This window comes from Nematostella vectensis, chromosome 15 (assembly GCF_932526225.1).
Source record: "Nematostella vectensis chromosome 15, jaNemVect1.1, whole genome shotgun sequence".
In the NCBI taxonomy this organism is placed as follows: Eukaryota; Metazoa; Cnidaria; class Anthozoa; order Actiniaria; family Edwardsiidae; genus Nematostella; species Nematostella vectensis.
In genome coordinates this window covers 10,444,706-10,467,870 of record NC_064048.1, presented here as the reverse complement: position 1 = coordinate 10,467,870, position 23,165 = coordinate 10,444,706, and the positions used below count along the sequence as shown (strand labels likewise).

Sequence of the window (23,165 nt, the reverse complement as noted above, 5' to 3'; positions counted from 1 at the left end):
AAGTAACCGCTGACCGTATGCTGAATAAATCAAAACATTTGGCGCGAAGTTTTTTAAAGTACTGCGAGTGAATTAAACAAAATCAGGCAGAAAGAAGCTATAATGAAACCATTGAGGGCTTGCGACCGAGGTCATATTGTCATGTTCTTTAAAGAGAGCACAAGAGCTAAAATGTATCGCAGGAAAGACCTTCATGAACTTTGCTTCCCTTTATGGTAAGTCGATTATTTTTAGTTACAAAATGTCAAGGATTTTATATGGGTCTGGCTCGTTCTCCAGACAACACACACATTCTACACCATTTGTACATGCGGGTCTATGGGCACCCTCTATAAAGCAGCCACTTTTTAAAATTCTGAAATATTTGATATTTCCCCATCGAACCGGGGGGGGGGGGGGGGGGGGGGGGGAGGGGAGTGGGCAGCAATAATTTTCTCAGTAGGGGGGCATTGCATTTTTGTGCCCCCCCCCCACAATATTGCTTTGCTTTCATTGCCCATGCATTCAAACGTAACCTCTTCAGTTTTACTTTCTATAAAAAAACATTTATTGAATCAAGGTTTCCTTTGGCCCTAAAGGGTCTCTACTGTAGTCATTTATTAGAGATGTACAACTGCATCTAAATGTCTTTATTAAAGGACCAACCTCGAAAAAGTGGCCACTTGGCTTGGTCCCTAAGGTGACCACTTGATATGGTACCACCATTAGATATTAAGCTTATCAAAGCACCAACCAAGGTGTCTTTTTAATAGAGGTCACAAGCTCAAAAGGTAGAAACAATAAATATTATCATTGCCAGAGCATCTAGCATGCTAGAGAGTTGCTTGCGAGTGACACCTGCCTTAAAATGCCTGCGAGGGAGACTAAGAGCATGCAGGGTAAGGGATGACCATCCAATTGTGCAAGGAAAATAAGTTATACTAGATGAACTTAGTGTGGGTTGCTAAAAACAGGACTATAACTTTCATTAGTGATGCAGCTGTTGGTTAAGTTTTAAAAATTGTTGTGTTCTCTAAAATTTTTATTCAAGGTTCAAATGAATCTAAAGTTGTATTATTATTATTATTAGAACCTTTTGAATAATTATAACAAGGAGCCAGTAACTGGCAGTAACTCCACCTATTTCAACTAATGCTGCTCTGAAAACTATAAACCATGCATCATAATAAAGATGCTATTTCACACATTATTCTTTATTCTTTTCCATGAGCTACTGTATGTCAAGTATTATTATCTAAAGCTTCAATTATTTTTAATAACTGATGTTCTTGCCAAGGAGTACAATGACCCAGATAATTTGATTGTTGATTACAGTGTCTCATTCCATTTGGTATTTTAATAGGATTCCATCCCAAGACATTTTAATGTCTTGGTTTTTAAAAAAACCCTCTTAATAAAGCGCCCCTGAATAAGGCAGTTCAGTTTGTATTTGATTACACAACCTGTGATTTGGCTTAATGGACACCAAGTACAATCACTAAGTTGATTTTATTGTTGAGTGCAATGAATTTTTTTTTCATTTGTATTTGCAATAAGTAGTCTAAAAAGGTTATATATCTTCTTATTGAGAGGTCTGAATATGTCAAATTATCAATAGATCTAATACTTCATATATTTTGTTTCTAAAATATTAAATTTGTAATCTGTTTAACTTGCAAGACGGGAAGACTGTGCACTACTTCTCATAATAGCCAATTAGAGACGTCCATTATACGAGAGAATCAGTTGATAACGAAGATTGCAAGAGAATCGCGCTAGTTAATCAAACTTTTTGTTATGACTCAAACCCCCTGAGAAATCTCTTATTTCTTGATGAACTAGGCATCTATATGTTTTCAGCACTTGGAGAGGTCCCTAGAGGCCATATTGAAGACTCTGTTGTGGTTCGTATTAGATATTTATTTTGTTGTAAATTCCGGAGTTACGCTTCAGAGCTTTACGTGGCTGAACAAATAAATTACACCTTCCTCTACTAATAAAATATGTCTAACATTGCCGGTTATTATTCCAAGTTGGTGACTGTGACTGTGACTAGGAATAAGCAGAGACCACCAGTAGAAAAATTACCCAAGCTAAAGGGAGATAAGAGAGAGGTAAAAAAGGAATACTCAAATGGAGAGAATGATATACTGTAGTGTACGTCAAGTTGTGTTTACCTAATGCAATAAATAAACCTTGTACTAAAAGTCTTACCATTAATATTATTTTTATCAGCATTGAATATTCGATTACCCTTCTAATAAATATACTGAGAACTTGCTTCGATCCAAATTCGTGCCTGATTTGACTTCCAATAGTGATCGCTGGACCTCACGCCAGCTTGCTAAACCTCACAAACAACTGCAAATTTCATCTCACTGATTTTTTAATCAGAAAACGTTTATCCTTGAAAATAAAATGCTAGCTTATAAGAAAAAAAAAACATTGTTCATAACAGAAACTTGGATTTAGCTTTCGGATGGGCAGTTAACACATTGACCCCTCAACCGGCCTGTACCGGCTTTGGGAAGTACCATTGAGCTTTAGGAAATGGCGCTATAAAAATGAAGTATTATTATTATTATCATTATTATTACCCACAACCCAAAAAATTCATAAATGCAAACTAATCACAACAAGATGAAGATACTCAGGCATCAGTCTAAGGGATAAATGGTCTTGAAGATATGCATCCAACCAAGGTGTTGGCAACTACTCTTAAGCCAAATAATAGCACAGGTTCTTTGACAAATTTCATATCGAACAAGGAAAGAAAAGCAGAATCACCCCTCTCAATAAAACGCTCAAAATACAACACAAGGGAGAGAGATCAGCAAACACAGCTCAAGACACAAATAGATACCTTTATTCTGATCCTCCAGGTTCATTTCCATGGCCTCAAAACACAATGTCCACTACTTTAAGGCTAGTAAAACCATGAAGATGCCTTTACGGATTGAAAAGCATTCTGGGAGATCCAGGGAAAAATTCCTATCTCCACCCCTCTCCCCAAAGTCAGATGGTTTTTTATAAGTCTTTTCACCCCAAAGCCAAACGAATCAATTCCAGGTCATACAGACCCAGAATAGCAGTGTAAACAATTTTGGAATCAATTTGGTTTCAGAAAAGACAGCATTTAGGAGAGCTGTGGTGATTCATTAGAAAATTATTTTCTCATCCAGGCAAAGCCAAACAAGAAAAAATCATCATGAATCCACCTTTGCTTGCAAATATCCATAAGCAAAGCACTCAATTATGCCCCAAAAGACTTCATGATGTCCTGAGACACTCTCCTAATATGTTCATAGCTGTATTTTTGATGAAAAACACAAGCAACCATCAACTTGTGCTGGCTTCAGCACAACGACGAGGGATTAAAAGTGGGGACCGCAAAGCACTGTTGGAAAGCTCGGATACCGCTGACTAGGTGCAGCTGTGTTTGACTTTGACGGGCTGTATAAAACTCAGGATAGGGGGGGAGGTATCTGTGTTCAGTCTGTTTTTTTGTAAATTCAGCTCAAAAAAAGCCAGGAGTCAATGGGTTAAACAGACAGAATTTTGAAGATTTATCAACGGCAGGCTAGGAAAGGCTTGACGCTTCTCCTTCAACTCTGTTTTAATGGTTATTTTGGAAAAGAAATAATTTTGTGTTACTAAATGTAGGACTTAGCTCTGCTATTCTCAAATAGAGTCCTTACATAAACAAAAATGTTGACCATTCTTTTCTATAATTGAGACAAATCTACCTTTTCTGTTGATGTGTAGAAGTTTTATTGGTTCAGTGACAGTACTGATGGTCTTTAAGACAGCCCAACTTCTTGTTGTAACCTTAGATATCCTGTCATTCTCGCTGACAGCAATAAAAGATTCAGGCACTTTTAGATCTATTGCTATGCTTGAAACAATGAAACCCAAGTTTAGGGTCCTCATAAATTGTCCTTCATCATCAAAGACTTTTATCCCTTTGCCATCATCATCCACAACAAGAAAAGAACCATTGTGGAACAAGGCTCTGTTAGAGGGATTCGTCAGAGTTTCTTCTCCAAACATGAAACTGAAAATTTTACTTGGAGAGAAAACAAGGATGCAAGCTCGACCCTTGCCATCTTTTGGACATGAGGTCAATATCAGCCGTCCTCTCGAGTCGACACTAATAAATCTGATATTAGTATCGAAAATAAAGATATTCATATGTGAGGAACCATCTGCTCTGATGAATAGCACTCTGTTGTTAGCTGTGTCTGTGACAAGTATACAGTCATCAACAGAAAATGCCACATCAGTTAGGATTCCCTGGTTAAAGTCATAGTGCCTGCAAAGTTTACCACTCATATCATAACGATAGACTTCGCGATCATCAGCACACAAAATGGCAATGTCTCCTGATTTTGGGGAAACAGAAAAACTTGTAGGTTTTCCTGGAATGCTGAAACAGTCCCATTTCTTACCATAACTGATGTCACCAATCGAAATGTCAGTTTGAGTTTTAGGACCTTCCAACAACTTTAAGCCAGAAGCAGAAACCTTGCCAAGAAACTGTCCCTCTACTTGACCTTTAATGTACTCTATTTTGTAATTCATAACACCGTCAATGTGTGACATGTCCAGATCCTTGCTTAGCTCCTTGAACTGCCCAACAATACAGTCTTTAGCATCTATGAGGTCCTCCGCTTTTCCCTGTAAAGCCATATTTGCTTGTTTGACAAAGTTTGCCCCTTCATCAAAAGTATGGTTTAAATTCATCTCTGCGTTCTCAAGTATACTCATGGCTTTCATACTGTAGCCATCTAAAAACATTTCCACCTCAACGCACAACGATCTCTCCTCTGATCGTATCTTCGCTACCATCTCATCAGCGTGTTTTGCAATCTCACTTCTCAACGTTATTGCTTTCTTAGAAGACTCAACGCCGACTTGTACCCGAAGTTCCTTGATAGATTTCTCTGCAAATGCCTTGGTGTTTAAATAATCCGTCATTGCTTGTTTGATAGCTTGCTTTTCCTTTCTGCCGGGTGCGTTTTCTACGAGGCGTACAAGTAGAGAGTTAGTAGGAAATCCGTCAATTCCATCTTTTGGGACGGCAACTATCGCTCGACATATGGGGCATTCGAATCGTTCCAGTTGGGCTTTTTCAATAATTCCCAACAGGCATTCCCTGCAGATATTATGTGCACATTTTGGCAAGCACTTGGGCTCTTCAAAGTCCTCATAACAGATGGGGCAAGATATCTCGTCTTGAATATTCTCGTGGAATGAATGAAGGCTCTGCAACGTTCTCGATGCAGCTTGCGCCATTTTACGTTTGGAAGTGAAGGAAAACGGGAAGACTGGAACTAGACGGTGCCCAGGTCTCTAAGTGGCTATAAGACACAGGCTTCCCAATTGTATTGCTAGTGCGGTAAAAATGAAAATACCTTAAAAATGTATTAATAACATTGTGCTATAGTTTCTTGAATGCTCAAGAAGAGTTTGAAGAATCAACCTTTCATGGAAGATTGACGGTTGACCTGTGGTTAAAAAATAAAACCTTTGCAAGTGAAAAAAAGTTAACTACGTCAAGAAAACCCGGCATATTTTATTACCGCTGGCTTCAAAGAGGCTTCGCTCGTCACAGCCCTGAAATAAAACACTGATATTCTTTTCTTCCACAGATAGCAGAAGGCTACTGTAATATTACAGGCTCTGACGGTAGCCTTTGTCATTATTAGTGTTCCTTTATTTTATTTCTCTGGATAGAATGCTCACATTGTTTGAAGCGGTTTGTTGTATTTCTATCAGTAGAAACTTTCACCAAGACTTTCATCCATACATTCCTTATAACAACCGCTTGTGTAGTGATGTGTGCGTGATGTAGCGGAACAGATTAAGAGATTAAGTTGATGATTGTATGACAGTTAGGTCGCTAGTAATACGATGCTGGGTGTATCAGATTTAGACTTGAACCCGATGTCGACAGCGAGTGAATTATATTGTTAAACGTCCCAACTTCATTGTAATTCTTTGTCTCTGGGCCACCAAACCAGACCAAGCTATTACATATTGGCACCCCCGACGGGACGTTCGAGCAGTTAGACATGGATCTTTCGGTAGAGGAGAAGTTGTATATGGAACACAAGCGGGTTACTGAACTCGTAGTGGAGTTGAAAACACAAGGAGCTCCCTCGGAGGAATTTCGTATTCCTGTGGCAAAACTAGTCGAAGAGTATGAGAAGAAATTCGGATCGCCGCTGAAGTTTTTTTAAGGAGGAATTCGTGAAGCTGGAGTCTTTTTTACGACATTGCTGTGGACTACAAGTCGAAGGAGACGAAGTCCGTTTCGTGCATGGGACGACTAATAACGCGAGCGTGAAACAACAACATCAACAACAACAAATCCTATCGCGTCCTCAATTCTCGCCCTTTTACGGGTTTAGCACGAATAAGGAGAAAGGCGTTTCATACAGAGTGTGGAGATTCGAAGTCGAGAGCACGGTTCGAGGCGGCCTTTATTCGACGGAGGTGATTTCCGAACAAATCCGCCGTTCACTACAGGGGGAAGCGAAAACCAAACTCGTGGGATTAGGGGTCGACGCATCGTGTGAAGCGCTGTTGGAAACCCTCGATCAATTCTACAGCGACGCGCTGACTGCCACAGGGGACGAGCTTTTAGCGGAAGCTTATACTTTTAAGCAGAAAGAAGGGGAAGAAGTAGCGTGTTTTGCCTCGCGCCTCGACAACCACGTGAGGCTCGCTTACGTAAGGAATACAGAACTCTTGCCGGACGAAAGTGCCGTTGAGAGGCAACTGCGTATGCTGTTGTGGTCAGGCTTGCATCCTGAGATCAAAGACAAAGCAAGACACCGTAAAGACGCGTGCAAAAGCTTTTCTTAGCTTATCACTGCAGCCCGATAGGGAGAAAAAGAGCTCTCCTCGACCCAGGCCCCAAAACGCGTGGCCCGATCCAATGTTACCGTCAAGGCCGAACCGCAGGAAGCCCGGGAAAGCACCAAGAAAGAAAAAACAGAATGGATAGCAGAAATCTGCGCAGCTTTCTCGAGAGAGGTTAGAGGAGTCCTTAAGGAAACCCTGGAGCGGGGGCCTGGGGCCGATGAGAGTGCTCCGCTGGATTCTGTTGTGGGACGAGCCCCTATCGCGAGAGGGCGGCGGGCTCAAGAGCCTAGTGGCGACCGCCCGACCTGCTACAACTGTGGAGAACGAGGTCACGTGGGCATTGGCTGCAGAAACCCCCCGCAGTTCCGTAACCAGGGAAACAGACCACCTCAGCAGTTCGGTAACCAGGGAAACGGGCAGAGGCCTCTGCCATGGGGCAATCAGAGGTCTTAAACAATTCGGACAGTCCCCCACCTGTTGGAATTAGTGCCCGAGAATTACCAAGCGACCTAGTCGGCGAAGCAAATGAGTGTGTAGCCTTTGCAGATGGCAATGCTGGCTGGCGCTGCTCGACACAGGCAGTCAGGTAACATCGGTTTCCGAATCATTCTACAAACGCTATTTGTTGCATCGTGCTGTGAGACCAATAAGTGATCTGATACGTGTTGTTGGCGCCGGTGGCCAGGATGTACCATTTATAGGCTACATATCGGTGGAATTTTATTTTCCTGTAGAAGGAATTGGGACTAATGAGACGTTTGAGACACTGGAACTAGTGGTACCTGATAATGAGTACAATTCGCCTGTGCCTTTTGTTATCGGCACTAATTTGTCACTTAGATGTAGGCGGAGCTGTCAGATGGCACAAGGAAAATTGTTCCCACAAAACGCAAGGATTTCGGCAACGTGGATGTGTGTTTATCGTTCTTTAAAACAATTCGCTAAAGTTTTCGGTGAGGAAACAGACGGTAGGATGACAATAAGGAGCGCGTCACGACATTCCATAAAAGTGGGGCCTCAAGAAACTGTGTGCATTTGGTGAGTTGCCCCGTCTATGCCAGGGTGTAATGTGAAAGTCTTGATTGAGACAGGGACTGGCAGGTCAAACTCAATGGGACTATCGGCTACGCCTAGCCTTATTAGCTTACCTAGGAAGGGAACCAAGTGTCGTGTGCCAGTAGAGTTGACAAACAACTCTACGCAGCCAATCGATATTCCCCGTAAAGCAGCTATTGCTAGTGCACAGGTGGTACAAGGAGTGGTGGTACACCGTTCGGTAGGCGACCACGGGTCAACTACAGTGATAGAGGTCGACCTGTCGGATACTCCTTTGTCGCTTGCACAAAAGGCTAGGGTGCAATCGTTGATAAACAAAATGTCTCACACCTTTGCAATGCACGATAAGGATTTGGGCAGGACTGACGCAGTGAAGCATACTATTAAATTGACTGACGATATCCCGGTTCGGCAACCCCATCGGCGCGTCCCCCCTGGACAGCTTGAAGAGTTTAGATCTGCAATCGAGGATTTGCTAGAATCGGGTACGATACGCGAGTCTAATAGCCCATATGCCTCACCGGTTGTCCTTGTCCGGAAGAAAGATGGAGCTTTGCGCGTATATGTAGACTTTCGGCAGCTTAATGAGAAGACGGTCAGGGACTCTTACCCGATCCCGCGTATTACAGAAACCCTGGAGTCCTTACAAGGGGCGCAATGGTTTTGTTCATTGGACTTGCAGAGTGGGTATCTTCAGGTCGAAGTAGAAAAAGAGGACAAGTCTAAGACAGCGATGACCACGCCTTTTGGATTGTTCGAGTTCAACAGGATGCCATTTGGATTGACCAACAGTCCAGCAACATTCCAACGTCTAATGGAACGTTGTTTAACGGGGCTAAACCTGAACATCTGTTTGGCATACCTGGACGACATGATTGTGTTCGCAAGAACTTTCGAAGAAATGCTTCATCGCCTGGAGGCGGTACTTCAGCGTTTAAGTGAGTTTTGTCTGAAGCTTAAGCCGTCTAAATGCAAGTTTTTTTCAGACGGAACTCACCTATTTGGGGCATGTGGTCACAAGAGAGGGGGTCAAGCCAGATCCAAAGAAGGTAGAAGCATTGGAGGAGTGGCGTCAACACCCTCCAACCAATGCTAAGGACTTGCAGACCTTCCTTGGTTTTGCCGGATACTACCGTACCTTTGTTGAACGTTTCTCGGTTATCGCCGAACCTCTCAACGAGCTGTTACGGGAAGAGGCAGGAACGAAGCGCCAGTTTGTCTGGACAGCGGAATGTCAGGGCGCGTTTGAATGCTTAATCGACAGGCTTTGCTCTAGTGCAGTCCTCGCCTTCCCTAATTTTAATAAGCCTTTTGTGCTGCATACAGATGCTTCTGGCGAGGGCCTTGGAGCAGCTCTGTATCAACTCCAATAAGATGGTATTCCAAGGGTAATTGCATATGGCAGTAGGTCGTTGTCAGCAGCAGAAAGGAGATACTGCGCGTACCGTCGTGAATTCCTTGCGCTAAAGTGGGCCGTGACAGAGAAATTCCACGACTACTTGTACGGACGCCAGTTTCATGTGATAACAGATAGTAGCCCGCTGACCTACCTACTGACGAATGCCAAGCTTAGTGCTAGTGATCATCGTTGGCTTTCCGCACTTTCTTTATTTGATTTCACTATCAGCTATCGGCCTGGAAAATCGTGCGGGGACGCCGACGGTTTGTCCAGGATGCCGCAAGCAGGCAACTCACGCTCTCCACCAGAGGCGAGCAGAGAGGACTTTTTACGACCATTCTTAGACAGGCTGCTACCTGTTGGAGCACAACCGGAAGTGTTTTCCCTCGATGAGTTGCAAGTGTTATGCAACGCTCACGTAGCAACGCCGCCGCCTCTCTGCTAGCAGCAGCAAAGTGCTTCAAGCTTAGTAGTTACTCCCGCTGAATGATCACGACGCCAGAAGGAGAACCCAGTCATACAGAAGGTTATGCACGCAGTAAAAACCAATAAGCAACCGACGCAAACGACTAGCAGAGAAGAGAAAGCTGCTGTCCAACGCATTTGGAAGGAAAAGGATCGCTTGGTTATCCGAAGCGAAGTGTTGTATCGACAAAGAATCGTCGAGGAAGGAGAAAGCTTCCAGCTGGTGTTGCCTGCGGCGTACAGAGGGCTTGCACTCAAGGGTCTTCATCATGATTGTGGGCATCTGGGGAGGGACAGGACATTGGACCTGGTGCGCCAGAGGTACTTCTGGCCTGGGATGGCTGCAGACGTGACTTCATATATAAGTACCTGCGATCGCTGCATCAAAAGGAAGTCACTAGATCCACCACGGGCTCCAATGGTTTCAATGATAGCGACAGCACCTATGGAACTCATATCTATCGACTTCATGTCGCTCGAGAAAGGAAAGGGTGGGTACGAGCATGTGTTAGTCGCCACCGATAGTTTCACCAAGTATACATGGGCGTTCCCCACACGAAACCAGAAGGCATCGACGGTAGCTAAGATCTTGTGGGAGAGAATCTTTGTGAGTTACGGATTTCCCCAGAGGCTTCACTCGGACTAGGGAAGAGATTTTGAGTCGCGACTCCTCAGGGACTTGTGTAGACTGGCAAATGTGGAAAAGTCGAGAACAACACCATACCATCCACAAGGCAATGGCCAGACAGAGTGATTCAACAGAACTCTACTCAATATGCTGGGGACCCTAGAAGTAGATAAGAAGAAGGATTGGCCGGATTATGTTACAGGAATAGTCCATGCTTATAACGCTACCAAACACTTAACTACGGGATACTCACCGTCATATCTCATGTTCGGGAGGAACCCAAGACTACCCCAGGATGTGACTCTTGGCCCGGACCCCGTACATGACCCACAGCCGTACGCTGCATATATAGAGAACCTCCGCGACAAGCTGACAGATGCATATTCTCGAGCACAACAGGAGATAGAAAAGAAAGCCGAGGCTAATAAGCGCCGGTATGATGCACTAAGTGAAGACCTCGCTCTCCAGCCTGGGGACAGAGTCCTGGTGAGAAACCTCAAGCACAAACTGCAGGATCGATGGGAGGATGTCCCATATCGAGTCGTTCGCCGCTCTGGGGAGCAGCCGGTGTGCGTGGTACAACATGAGCAGAGTGGGAAGAAGAGAGTCCTCCACTTCAACATCCTACTGCCCTATCGAGCGGAGCGGGCAGGCCCCGAACCCAGAAAGCAACACGGGCGGAAATATCCCCCGCGCAGACAGCAGGAGGACGACACGGAAAGCTCTGCTAGCGACTCACATAGCTCCTGGTTGGACTTCGTCGCGACTGAGCTCAATCCGTTAGCGGTTCCGTTTACCATGGATGAAGAAGGTGAAGAGCCGGAGGTGCACATTCAACAAGAATATGACAATGATGTTCAGGAGTCAGAGTCAGGAGGGGAAGCAGCTGAGAAGCGTCCTGACAGACTTCGGCCGAGGAGGGTAGTGAGACCTCCTGCTCGCCTCATTTGCGACCCAGTGTGGTCACAGCAAGTATCGACACTGAACTATGGTATCACAATTTTGCCATAGCAAAAAAAAAAAAGGAAGAAAAAAATTTCACAAGTTTTGTTTTATTGACTCTAGACGCCCTTCCTCATCAGGGGGGAGAATGTAGTGATGTGTGCGTGATGTAGCGGAACAGATTAAGAGATTAAGTTGATGATTGTATGACAGTTAGGTCGCTAGTAATACGATGCTGGGTGTATCAAATTTAGACTTGAACCCGATGTCGAAAGCGAGTGAATTTTATTGTTAAACGTCCCAACTTCATTGTAATTCTTTGTCTCTGGGCCACCAAACCCTATCCTGACCGAGCTATTACACTTGCTTTGGCTGCGTGTGATTCATATGACAACTACTACTAAATCATTCAAAAAAAAAGTTCGTAATACACGTTGTAAACGCTGAGTTTTTCCTTTTGCTCTCCATTTTCAAAAAAAGTCCTGCAAGTAATATATATATATATATATATATATATATATATATATATATATATATATATATATATATATATATATATATATATATTGTTTCTTAAAACTTGGAATACTGTAACTATAATTACAGTTAGGCGTTCTTTTCTATGCCATATTCTTACAAAAAGGTTGCTTCTAAAACCCTACAAAAAATTAGAATAAGACCAACATTTGCATATCATCGACGAGCATTGTTAGTGTGATTTCCATTAATCCTTAGATCTGGCTAATCGTACAAAAGGCGTATTTATTTGTACAATTCATCAGCGTACTTCCTAAGACTTGTCTAGCCCTTGAAGGTATAGATACTATTAATTAGTTCCAGCGTTTTAAAGGTATAAAGAATTTAACGACCTATTTGAAAAACCAATAAACATGAAAATAAAGGTCACTTAACAATGTTTTAGTCAAATAGTAATTCCAATAAAGATTCCAAAGGTGCCGATAACCGAAAAGGCTCTCGTTTAGAATATCCACGATATATTTTATATCACTCTGGTCTTTTCTTTGCTTCTATTCATTCCATTGGGAGCGCTATTTGACTGGAAGTGTAAGGGATTTCTTTCCAGCTAGCAAACAGCAAGAGATATTTTTTTGTAATACGCGACAGGTGATGATAGGATGGGCTAATTAGCGACAAGATACCGTTATCTCATGATAAACTACTCTCGATGCGCTACTAATTGGGTGATAATAGATTCTTAAAACAAAAAGATTTGGCCGACTTCTTTGTCTAGCTCAATGTATTTACGATACAAAAAAAAAACCTCTATCGAGAATTTGCCACAAGCATTTAAAGCCTGCTATTTATCAGGGACTAGTTATCACGACAAGCTAGAGCATCACGAAGGCCAGACGGTAAGAAGTCAACGATTTTTTACGACTGTGTCTTTCACGTAAGAACCTTTTATTATTACTCATGATCGATCGATCCGTATACATAGAAGAATTTTCATTTAGAATTTGGTATTTTAGCTTCAGATTTATTGGAGGTAGTTAAAAAAAATACGCCTAAGTACATTCTAGAAAGCTGCTCGTTTCTCGTTTATTTTTTTTATTTGCGCACTTTTTAAAGTTGCGGAAGAGGGAGGAATCCAAATGAGGGATTTCATTTATTTTTCATCTCTTTTCTAGAACTCTCCCTTTCCCCTTTTTTAATCCCCAGCGTGCAGTCTTGAATCCCGTCTTTACTATTAGTCACTTTTAGCGCAGTTCTGTCAAGATGTATATAGCGATAGGTATTGCACGAACAGTTTGAAGGCCGTTAAACTGTCGATCCCTTGTCCGATCTCAGTGAGAGCCAAAGAATGCTTTGACATGCTCCTGAGCTAATTCCCGAGAGAACAAGCAGATCAAGGTTATTCATTTCCCTTTTTGTTTGTTTTCTTGGTGGTTTTTTTCCCGAGGCTCGAGAACGCTCAGTAACGCACGCTTATCATATTCACATTTTACCCAAATTATATATGCACACGTTAGGATTAGATAACATTTTTTTTTCTAGAAGCCAACGATAAAAAAACAGATATTTCCGATTTTCGATGATGTATTAATCAATCATTATTTGAAATTGGACTTCGATCTGTCCCTCCTTGGACCTAAAAAAGTAAATCTCTTTTGAAAGATACGTTTAGACTTGATATTTTATTGTAATACGTTTAGACTTGATATTTTATTGTAACTACGACACATAGTCACATGCAGGCAATGTTTCTTAATTGAAAATCGTTCTTTTATGTATGATAATATTTGAGAGGGTTTTCTTTTTAAAATAAAATAATAAAACACTTTGATTTAGCTATAGTCTGCTGCTGTTATAAGAACTCGATAACCTAATTCCTCAATAAGGACTAACTATAAATTTTGTCTAAGTTGCCAAGTGTGAAGCCGTTGTTCATGTTAAATATTTATATATATATTCTGTTAATGATTTATGGTCTTATTGTACAGTGTTATAAATCACAGTAATCTCTGTTACTGCGTAAGGCTAGTCACGGAATACACTCTTTCTTATGAGCACGTCCAAATTCTCGTTGAGGCTGGGCCTTTCATATTTTTGGGGCGGATCTAGGAGTTACATAAAGGAGGGGGGGCAAAGCAAGGGTTTAAAGAAAGCGGGGGTGGGTTCATTGCTTTTCCGTGAATTTCCTCAAGGTCTTGGTAAAAGTAAATTTGACACCACTGTTTGTTTTTGTGGTTTTTGCCAAAAAAAGTTTCCATAAATCGCATTCTAAGACGGCTAAAATGGGCCGTTGCTGTTTCCCGTGACCTGTTGACCGTGAATTCACGCCAAATCTTTGACTTTTCTAGTGTATTATATATAACCTCGCGACGGGTTTTAAGATATCGCCTTAAAATTTTCGGGATCTGATAGATAATAATGACATGTCATAAAGTGTGTGAGGAATTTTCGATTTTCGACTGAAGATTGCTTTTATAGCACTTTTCGTGTCCAAATTTCGCCAGAAATGAGAGTTCCAACTTTGATTCGTGATATTTTGTTGACAGTGTCAAATAACAAAAAGTCCTCACACACTTTGGTAGATCATTTATCTGTCATTAAGATGCAATTACGTGCAAGTGCATGTGCAATAATGTAAACTCCGTACTTTTGAGTTGGAGGCCTCAAAACACGGAATTAGCTATTGCAAAAATAAGACTTGCAGGAGATAATTCATTCTTTTATCTTTTATTTGATATATAGTTTGTACATGTAGTGAAAATTGCAGCGCGTCGGAGCATTTTTTTTTCCCGCGGACACGTCGTTTACCTTTACCGAGACCTTAAATTTCTTGTTATTTATAAGTCAAATATCTAACAGTAAGTGGGGGGGGGGGGGGGGTGGCCTCTTGGCCCACCCCTACATCCGACCCTGATTTTTGGAGCCTTTTAAGGCTGAAAGTGTTCTTATATTTTAGTGCTTTTAAAAGATAGTGCCCAATGAATTATGAATTATTAGGTTGTTATTATAAACACAATTTAACCCTGAACACATCAGACTAGCAAAGTAATATTTTTCTCTTATCTGAGACTCGGCATGTTTATAGCATGTCCTTTAAAATTTCGTGAAATCACAGCCTGGACGTTCTTATGAAAAAGGTTCTTAAAAAAGGAAATGCAGGTCCTGGATTGCCGTTCTATGCTCGTCCTATGCTCGTCTCGCTAAAGACGACCAATACTGAGCCACTCAAAGCATTAATTTCCCTCGGCAAATTTAACCGAGTAACTGAGGATTTTAATCGAATGCTATTACCCAAGTACCATATTTCAGCTATGGTTGGTTGCTTTGAATTTTTGTTTTGTTTTAAAACGTAGACGGGGGCGAAGGGGGAGTTGCCGATCGACATTCCCAACCTTTTGTCGGAACAAATAGTTAGGAAAGTAGGGCTGTATAGGGTTATTGTTGCCATCCTATTTTGCTTAAACGTGTCTGTTTTCTAAATTATAAGTAAAGGACTGACTTTACACAGACTTCGGGCTGAAGTTTTGTAATCATTTCACTAGTCATTTGCCTTTATTAGTGATTAATGATTTTATTGCCACTTCATCATTTGATATTTGGTGTTAGCCTTATTATTATTGTTGGTGTTGTTATTATCAATGTTATCATTGTTGTGTTGCTATATGATCAGGGGCGGCGGACTGGTCTCATAATTGGGGGATCAAAAGTTGGGTTGAGGACTGGGTAGTGGTTTCATGGGGAGGGGGGCTCATATCAATATTTGGGTGACCTTAAAACTCGCTCGGCCAATCTCTTTAAGGCCTGGGTCTAAGGGCTTTTCAAGATTTGTGTGATAAAGATTTGACCAAGCGATAAAGTTTTTTTGACACATTTTTGCCTCGAGTCTCAAATTGACAGAAATCAGCATTTTTCACCATGTTTTCTGGAGATCAGGGAGCGGGAAAACTTTAGCTCTTCTAAATATGGGCATCAATGCCCATATAAGGCAATGCATACGAAGGACACTATCCGTTGGGAATATGTTTGATATGGGTGGTTTCGAGGGGGGCTGGTGGTTTCGAAGGGGAGTGGTGGTTTTAAATTCTTAACGCGATCGATAACCTAGGTTTTTATTCACGGAATTTTAAACTCTTCAATAAATTTAAAGATAAATCGTTTAAAGAAAAAACGTTCATGTATAAAGAAACCATCCGCTCAGAAAACTATAGGGCGCCAGCCAGAAGAAGCGCCCCCACGTTCCCCTCCCCTTCCGCCGCCCCGGATGATGGACGAGAAAGAAGAAACCGTTGAAACTTTTTTAATGTTCAAAATTTTTGTTTATTTTTTTCTCGTCCCTCGTTCTCTTGATCGTCGCCTTGTGGGATTTGCATTTCCATGGAAAGTAGTTTCACATCAATAAGTGATTAAGGACAGTCCTATATAAACCTGCCTCTTATGTCAACGAAGGGGAAAACTAATGAGAGCCGTGTGATACGTCTTGATAAGATGTCCTCGCACTTCAATTAGTCCTGCACAGTCAAGATGCAAACAACGACTTAAATGACGGTGCTGCCTGCCAGCTCGCTTTCTTGTTTGTTTGTTTATTTGTTAATTTGAATGTCTTGCTTGTTTGTTTATTTGTTAATTTTAATGTGCAGAGGTGGCAGACTCCAATTATATTTGCAAAATTTGTCGCGCGCAACATGTTTTGGAAGTAGCTAAACTAGGAAACATTTAGGAGACATGTTACGCGCTACGTGCGCTCTCGACATGTCTCCTAGTTTAGCCTGGCCTTAAGAACTTTTTTTATATTGTAGCTTGTTCCCCCGTTACCCCCCTCCGCGACTAATTATCAGCGGTAACAGGTGAACGAGAACCTGCGTTTGTATACTTCCATGTATCACCGGCGTTCTTGTCAACAATCGTCTTTAAGTGCTCACCCAGCAAAAGGATGTGGCTTTCTTTTTTTGATCTAGAATAAGCATAAACCGCCAGTGCATTGCAGAAATGCCACAACATGCTTGAAGATCTGAGTTTGCGCTTCTACAAGCTGTAAGTTTTAATTTTCATAAAGATAAAGTATTTTGTGTGAAGTTAAGATTTGTTTTTAGGGAAGGTTTTTATTATCTTTTGCGTGACTTGATAATTAATTGAACAGTTTGTACGCTAATTTGTAGATAACATCTTTGGATTATTAAATTTCGGATTTCATTGATACTACACTTATCAGGAGATTAGTTGTAGTGATTTTGAGTAATAAGTACCTATTAGAGTCGGTTGAATTTTTAATGTGTCTGAACCTTTTCTTATCACAGTCCTCAATACTTGCACTTAGAGTTCCCGTTTTGATTTATGATTAGATTTACTGTCAGTATCTTTTAAACGGCAAAACAGACGGGTCTCGTTCACAGCATAAAAACAGCAATAAAAAAAAAACAGGAGAAATTTAGGAGTAGAGAATATGATTTTCTGATAACAGAGTATTTTTGAAATTCTTTATAGAAGTATCGTTTTATTTTCTTATTTATACAATTTTACAAAACCCGTGTAGAACGAAAGTGCTATATCGGTAGCATTTCATGTTCTAGGCATTCAAAATTGTGTTGATCGTCCAATTGGACGTCTTGATGTAACCTAATGGGAACACATGTTGTATTAGACATGACAGTTTGTCTGAAGCAGGTTAATTGATTTGAACCAAAGTTTGCGGGGCTTGCCCGCAGACCCGCGGGTGGTCTCCCCTGTCTGATTCAAATTTCAGGCCCGTATTAGAATAGGGCGAGCAAAGCACCCGCCTCGGTAAACCATCATTTAAAGAACCAAATTCAAACTGGGGTACATTCCAGCTTCTAAATACATGGATAACTTTGTATCTGAATTTTTCTAGTGAAAAACGGGCCTGATTTTGTTTATCCTTTTACTAAAAAATCGTTGAGCAGCAGGCAATAGATAGAAAATAATACCTCAAAATCAGATTCTATGGACTGCGCACATCACGTGATAAACTCTTTTTTGCGCATACAATTCTTTTTCCCGCCTTTTAGGTACCCGTATTAAAAAAATATTTTCACCAATTCGGTGCGGTTTTTTAGTAATCTGAACTACTTTTTCTTCAACCTTTTCTTTTAATGCTATATATGCCATTTCGAATGCCTTCTAGTCGGAGTGTATTTAAAGCCGCATTGTCACCAGTTTGCTTCCGGAGGTCCGACGGAAACCTCAACCGTCAAAAGACAAAAGAATCTATTAGAATCCGAGATATTAAACAGGCCAAGTTTTTTTTTTTTTTTTTTTTTTGATAGATGTTTCAAAATTTCTCAGCATTACTTGTCTTCCAATTTTAGATAAAAAAAAATATAGGTGTGGAGCATGTTGTAAATGCGGATTCTAAAAGGTTCGCTTCCCCTTCAGGGCCGAAAAAGACTTGGGGGGGGGGATGGTCAGGCATGCCAGTCCAAGTTTATAGAAAGTAAAGCGACCCATGTTCCGCCTGGTTCGTGGTAAAACAAGTTCCTTAGGGGCAAAGCAGTGATATTAATGTTAAAATACATTAGGAGTTGCCGGTTTCCTTCAGGCGCATCAAAGCTAGAAATAGGCGAAATAATTGTTAAAGTTACAAATAGCCAGAGACAGAGTTGGAGCTCTACGCCCTGAGGAAGAATGATGTTTTTGCTTTGAGTTCTTTCCTTGCCTTGTGATATTTATATCCGTCAAGCGTCTGATTGAACTCTGTTAATTACATTAAACATGGATGGGTCGTCACGCTGTAAGTGCTCTTACAATTTGCCTTTGGGTGTAGCTCCTGGGCCAACTTAGCGTCAAACTCATTAATATTCAGTTGTTAATGTACATAATGGTATGTTTTTGCAGGAAAAAAAAATTTGTGTACTCGATGATAATCAATATAATATATAAATTTATATTAAATTGGGGTTTTTTCGCCCAAATCTTTAAACTTCGACAAGTGATAGGGCATCATCAACTGGAATGAATTTAACACCAGGTCTCAAAGAAAGAAAATCCATAGATAACATTATATTGATTTTTCTAAGTCCATTCTTCCCCTTGGACTCTCATTTAGTTCAATTAAACACCAGCTTCCCGTATTGCGCAGACCGCATATGCATATGCTAAATACCTTAATTGCGTTCTTGTATCTGATTAAAACTACATTGGTCGCAAGCAGAGAAATGTTGCGATATTTGTTGTCTTCAGAGTTTGTGATTTTCACGCGCTATTTGGCGGGAATTTCTATGATATTTCCGTGAACAGAGGTATGTGAAGTTAATAAATTTTACCTATAGTTATACATGCCAAAGATTAACGTCCCAATACGAACCTGTGATCATCTAAAAGCGCTGAAAAACATATTTAAAGATTTTATTACTATAACCTTGTTGTAACCAGTTCTTTTGATTAGAATTCATATAGTAGAGACAAATCGAATACGACTGCACATCTTTCGCCAGAAGGTTTTGCTTAACATTCTATTACTCAAAATATTTTGTACGCATTCGCAATTACTTCGAAATTATAACGGCGGCTGAATTTTGTACTAGATGTGGCGAAAGGTTTTACATCCATAGGTGTCTAACAATTTTTATTAAACACGGAAACCGCTTTCGTTTATAGCGCTCCCGCGCGCTGTGCTGCCGAATGAGAAAAGACAGCGTGCTGCGTAAGTGTGGCTAAGTACAATGACTTGGATCGCTAGGCTAGAAAGTCAGCAAGCCACGGTTAGGTTATCGCCAGATGCTGGCTTTCGTACCTGTCTACGGCAATATTTTGCTCTTAGAACGTTTGCGAGAATCCTACATTTATCAGGCTTAGTTTTACCAGCGTCTAGTTTTTTTAAGATAATTTCGTGATTACACGAATATCTAAAAGTCGTCAACAGCATCACTTGTAGATTAAGATGTCCAAGCTATATGATAGCTCAAGTTAAAGGGATTTGATAATGCAAGGAAAAGCTTTAATAGCTATGTACTAGGGAATACTTTTTTAACTTTAAAAAACAGCCACGATATAATCGTTGAAATCTTAACTTTATTTAAATCGATCTTAAGGAGTGTTGATATATTGTTGATTATATAGACTATCCTAAAATAATCGTTTGTTATCTAAGAAGAGCCATCCGTCTCACATTCGTAACTCATTTACAAAGTAAAGCAAACGGTACGGAAACGTTTTTTAAAGGGTATGTTTCCAAGGACCAAATTCTCGAGGTAAAAATAATGAGAGGGGTGTTCCACGTTATTTTGCCATCATAAGCTTTGTAAATCGATGTTACAAAACATGGGGCTACGTTACATTACTGACTACAGTTTTTTTTTTCAAGTTCCCCATTGTCTTTGTATGTTTAATTCGTATGCAGAGATACCTTAAGCTAGAATTAAAAAAGAATAAAAATGAAAACGAAAAAAACGTAAATTTACCCTCTGGCCAATATTATATCGATGATCCCTGATGTGGAACTGGGTGTAGTGAGAGAAAGAAATAAGGGCGGCCGTTTAACCAAAGAAGGCTAATACCTGAGTGTATTTTCTTTTTTCATTTTAATGATTCTATCACTTATTCAAAGGGATTTTACAACTTATTCATTGATCATCAAGTTGAAATGAATTGGAGCAGCGCCAGATTAACTAAAATATCGTTTAATTATTCAATTCTTACACTTTTTTTATATTTTCCTCGATTATTGGCACTCCTCAGTTTAGCCTGGAGTCTCGTTGGTTGGCAGATGTTCTCTTTTAGAAAAATAAATTTATCTACTGAGCTACCTCTTCATATCACATGATTTATTCATTGTTCCGTTTTGTGTTCATTAATGCTTAATCATTTTGAACTTATAAGGCATGAAATGCCATTAATCAACACTAAATGAAAACATTTTTTTGTTATTATTCCTGTTCCGATGGTCTTTTTGGGGCTGGTTGAATCAGATGTTAAAGAACGCTGCCCTTCGAGTCGGGATCACTTTTTAAAACGCCATCTTAACATTTCGGAAGTGTCCAATCAGCAGTGGTATTTTACAAATGGTTCTTGATCTTATTTCTTTTTCTTTTTAAACCACATTTCAGGAAAACGTTTTAACACAAAAAGCAATATTGCTAATAGTAATAAAGAAAATCCCGTCCTTTAAAGTTTATCAGGATCTTTGTGTGCTTAACTATCTTTGTTAAATTCGTTGCATCCTGAGCTAAATTTCTAATCCAGTTTCAACTTTCCATCGTCTTATATATAAGAAAGAAAACCGTGTCTCGGTTTTGGGAAATTTGCTTTAATTTACGCGTAATTGTAAATAACCCCTGAGGCACATATTACGTATTTATCCTTGCCTACATCATATCAAAACTGGTAATCTCACTACACATTTTGTATTAATTCAAGCGTTAATTTATTAGCCTGATATGTATAGGATGTAATAGAGAAGTCTATTACTGGAGTAGAGTTTTAAGCGCTCTTGTTTTTTTTTTTTTGTAAGGAGTTTGTGAAAAGTAAGAGAAGATTTTCAAGAAGGCTTTGCGTGTCATTTAAGTTATATTAAATTGCATTTCATTTATACTTCGTCATAATATTTTTAATTTATATATCCATATGTACAAAAAGAAAAGAGTTAATATCCTCTCTCAGTTGAAAAATATCACCTTTCTCTTTGAGGAAGCAGGGCGGGACGCCTGCGAAATTTCCATGATCTATTCCCTAGCCAGAAGTTTATTCTCTCTTTCAATTCGTCCTGAGCTTCTACAGTTCGTTTTATTTTAAACATGTAATGAAAGGTAGATATAGCGTGTCAAAACCTTAGCGATACATTATATATTCCCTCAACAGCCCCCTTCATCTCGACTTGAGGGTTTTGAGTTTAATGGGAATCAGATCAAAATGTCTTTTTATAAAATTGTGCATCAAATAACTCGTTGATATTTCCCATGTATTGTAGAAAGAGCCCGTAGAGCACAGATAAAGATTAAAAAGTGTAAGCCACCCAAACTTCAAAAATTATATCAATTACTTATCCCTAGATGAACATTAATCATGAACTTTAATCATTTTAATGACTTTTAATTCTGCAGTACCTCCCAAATCCGTGCCTTTTTAATCATGTTCTTGGATTGTTTCGTATTTATAATTTCCTGTTTTTCAATAAAAGTGTTCTTTCAATCTCCTTATTTATACACTAATTCATTACACACTTGCACAAATTTTCTACCCCTCGTGATAAATAAGGAAAACAATCTTGGATTTTTCAATTAGAATTTCATAAAACGTCTCCCAGGATTCTTTAATTTTTCATAGGAATTGTATTAGGTTTTAGTTTAAAAAAATGCCCATTGGCAATACAAGAAACGATACATTACGAATGACAACCATGTGCTATTTACATGGCTCAACCAGATCTTTTAATTCGTTGAAAATACGAAAAATCATATTACACAAATTATTAAAATAAAACTTTGAACCATGCAGCTTCCTTATAAATGAGCTGAAATGCTTCCTTATCAGGGAAATATCGTTCTTATTATAAGCGGTGAATAGGCAAATCTATCATGTGCCCTTCGATATTAGCATTATCACTTAATGCAAACATAAAAAAGTTATGTTAAGATTGGATTTTTTACTGGTCAAGCGTATTACTAATTCTCAATTACGAACCTCCAAAGCATAATCCACCTAAATACCATCCTTTTTAAGAACGTTCTTTAACCAGGAATATGCTTTTAAAAAAATATGGACATACCACAGCATCGGTTTATGAAACTTTCTTTTTTCTAAATGCTCACACATGGCGGTTTAATTAATGTCTGCTTAACTATGAGTAAAGCAACATTTAGTTGCATTAATACTTCAAATCAGTACCTTGACACAGTCCCTTGACAATGGCATCTAGAGGCAATGGATTAAAATGAAATGGTAAAAGGTTGCAAACGACAGACAATGATTACATTTATAATAAAAAGGTCAACTATAGCTGGTACTTACTGGAATTTTATTAGGCAGAATTATTTAAGACGAAAATGTGACAAGTCAAGTACCAGTTTTGGGTGAGCCTTATAAACTTCGTTAACGAGCAGGACTGTTTTTGGTATATTTTAATTCGCAATGGCTAATGCCCGACAGTCGGCAAAGGTCCTCAATGGACTAAATGCCCGACAGTTTTCAATTTATCCAAATAACCCAGTAAATTGTCTACCTAGTGATTTAAAAGTATTCTATATTTGGTGGAAAGGGTAAGCAAATCTGATTTGACATTTGTTGTCGGTATTGAATGTTTTTCTGTTTTCTGTGTACAATATAAAATCGTAATTTTAGTGCCACTTGAAATTTTCTAGGATATGCTGCTAAATGTCGCCAGTTCTCAATTTGCTAAAATAT

The 23,165-nt window shown here is 39.9% G+C and overlaps 4 protein-coding genes across 10 annotated transcripts in view; 3 read left to right on the top strand and 1 right to left on the bottom strand.

The window, feature by feature from the left end:
* Nucleotides 1–3,580: 3,580 nt before the first annotated feature.
* LOC5503198 lies at nucleotides 3,581–6,243 on the bottom strand. Its single transcript, XM_001624245.3, has one exon. The coding sequence runs from the start codon at nucleotides 5,272–5,274 to the stop codon at nucleotides 3,661–3,663; it is 1,614 nt and encodes a 537-aa protein (XP_001624295.1). The 5' UTR covers nucleotides 5,275–6,243; the 3' UTR covers nucleotides 3,581–3,660.
* LOC125560615 lies at nucleotides 6,054–6,968 on the top strand. Its single transcript, XM_048722419.1, has 2 exons — nucleotides 6,054–6,181; nucleotides 6,213–6,968. Exons 1-2 carry the CDS (start codon nucleotides 6,054–6,056, stop codon nucleotides 6,847–6,849), a joined length of 765 nt encoding a protein of 254 aa, XP_048578376.1. The 3' UTR covers nucleotides 6,850–6,968.
* Nucleotides 6,969–10,544: 3,576 nt separating this feature from the next.
* LOC125560614 lies at nucleotides 10,545–11,408 on the top strand. Its single transcript, XM_048722418.1, has one exon. It carries the CDS (start codon nucleotides 10,545–10,547, stop codon nucleotides 11,406–11,408), a length of 864 nt encoding a protein of 287 aa, XP_048578375.1.
* Nucleotides 11,409–12,467: 1,059 nt separating this feature from the next.
* The window catches only part of LOC5503197 (gamma-aminobutyric acid receptor subunit beta-like), a 31,815-nt gene continuing 21,117 nt past the window's right edge, over nucleotides 12,468–23,165 (top strand). For 2 of the 7 annotated variants that reach the window (XM_048722438.1, XM_032371493.2), the window contains exon 1: nucleotides 12,468–12,712. In XM_048722438.1, the coding sequence (XP_048578395.1) occupies nucleotides 12,596–12,712 (117 nt within the window). In that variant the 5' untranslated portion in view covers nucleotides 12,468–12,595. Of the gene's footprint in view, nucleotides 12,751–16,712; nucleotides 16,845–18,977; nucleotides 19,067–23,165 lie in introns of those variants that run through there. The other 5 variants (XM_032371504.2, XM_048722437.1, XM_032371494.2 and 2 more) reach the window with 4 other exon arrangements.

Excerpts from the sequence above, each read along its gene's own strand:
- LOC125560614 (XM_048722418.1), top strand. The coding sequence starts at position 10,545 with ATGCTGGGGACCCTAGAAGTAGATAAGAAGAAGGATTGGCCGGATTAT.
- LOC5503198 (XM_001624245.3), bottom strand. The coding sequence starts at position 5,274 with ATGGCGCAAGCTGCATCGAGAACGTTGCAGAGCCTTCATTCATTCCAC.
- LOC125560615 (XM_048722419.1), top strand. The coding sequence starts at position 6,054 with ATGGATCTTTCGGTAGAGGAGAAGTTGTATATGGAACACAAGCGGGTT. Across the intron at positions 6,182-6,212 it reads GTGGCAAAACTAGTCGAAGA|TTTTTTTAAGGAGGAATTCG; the intron begins GTATGAGAAGAA and ends TCGCCGCTGAAG.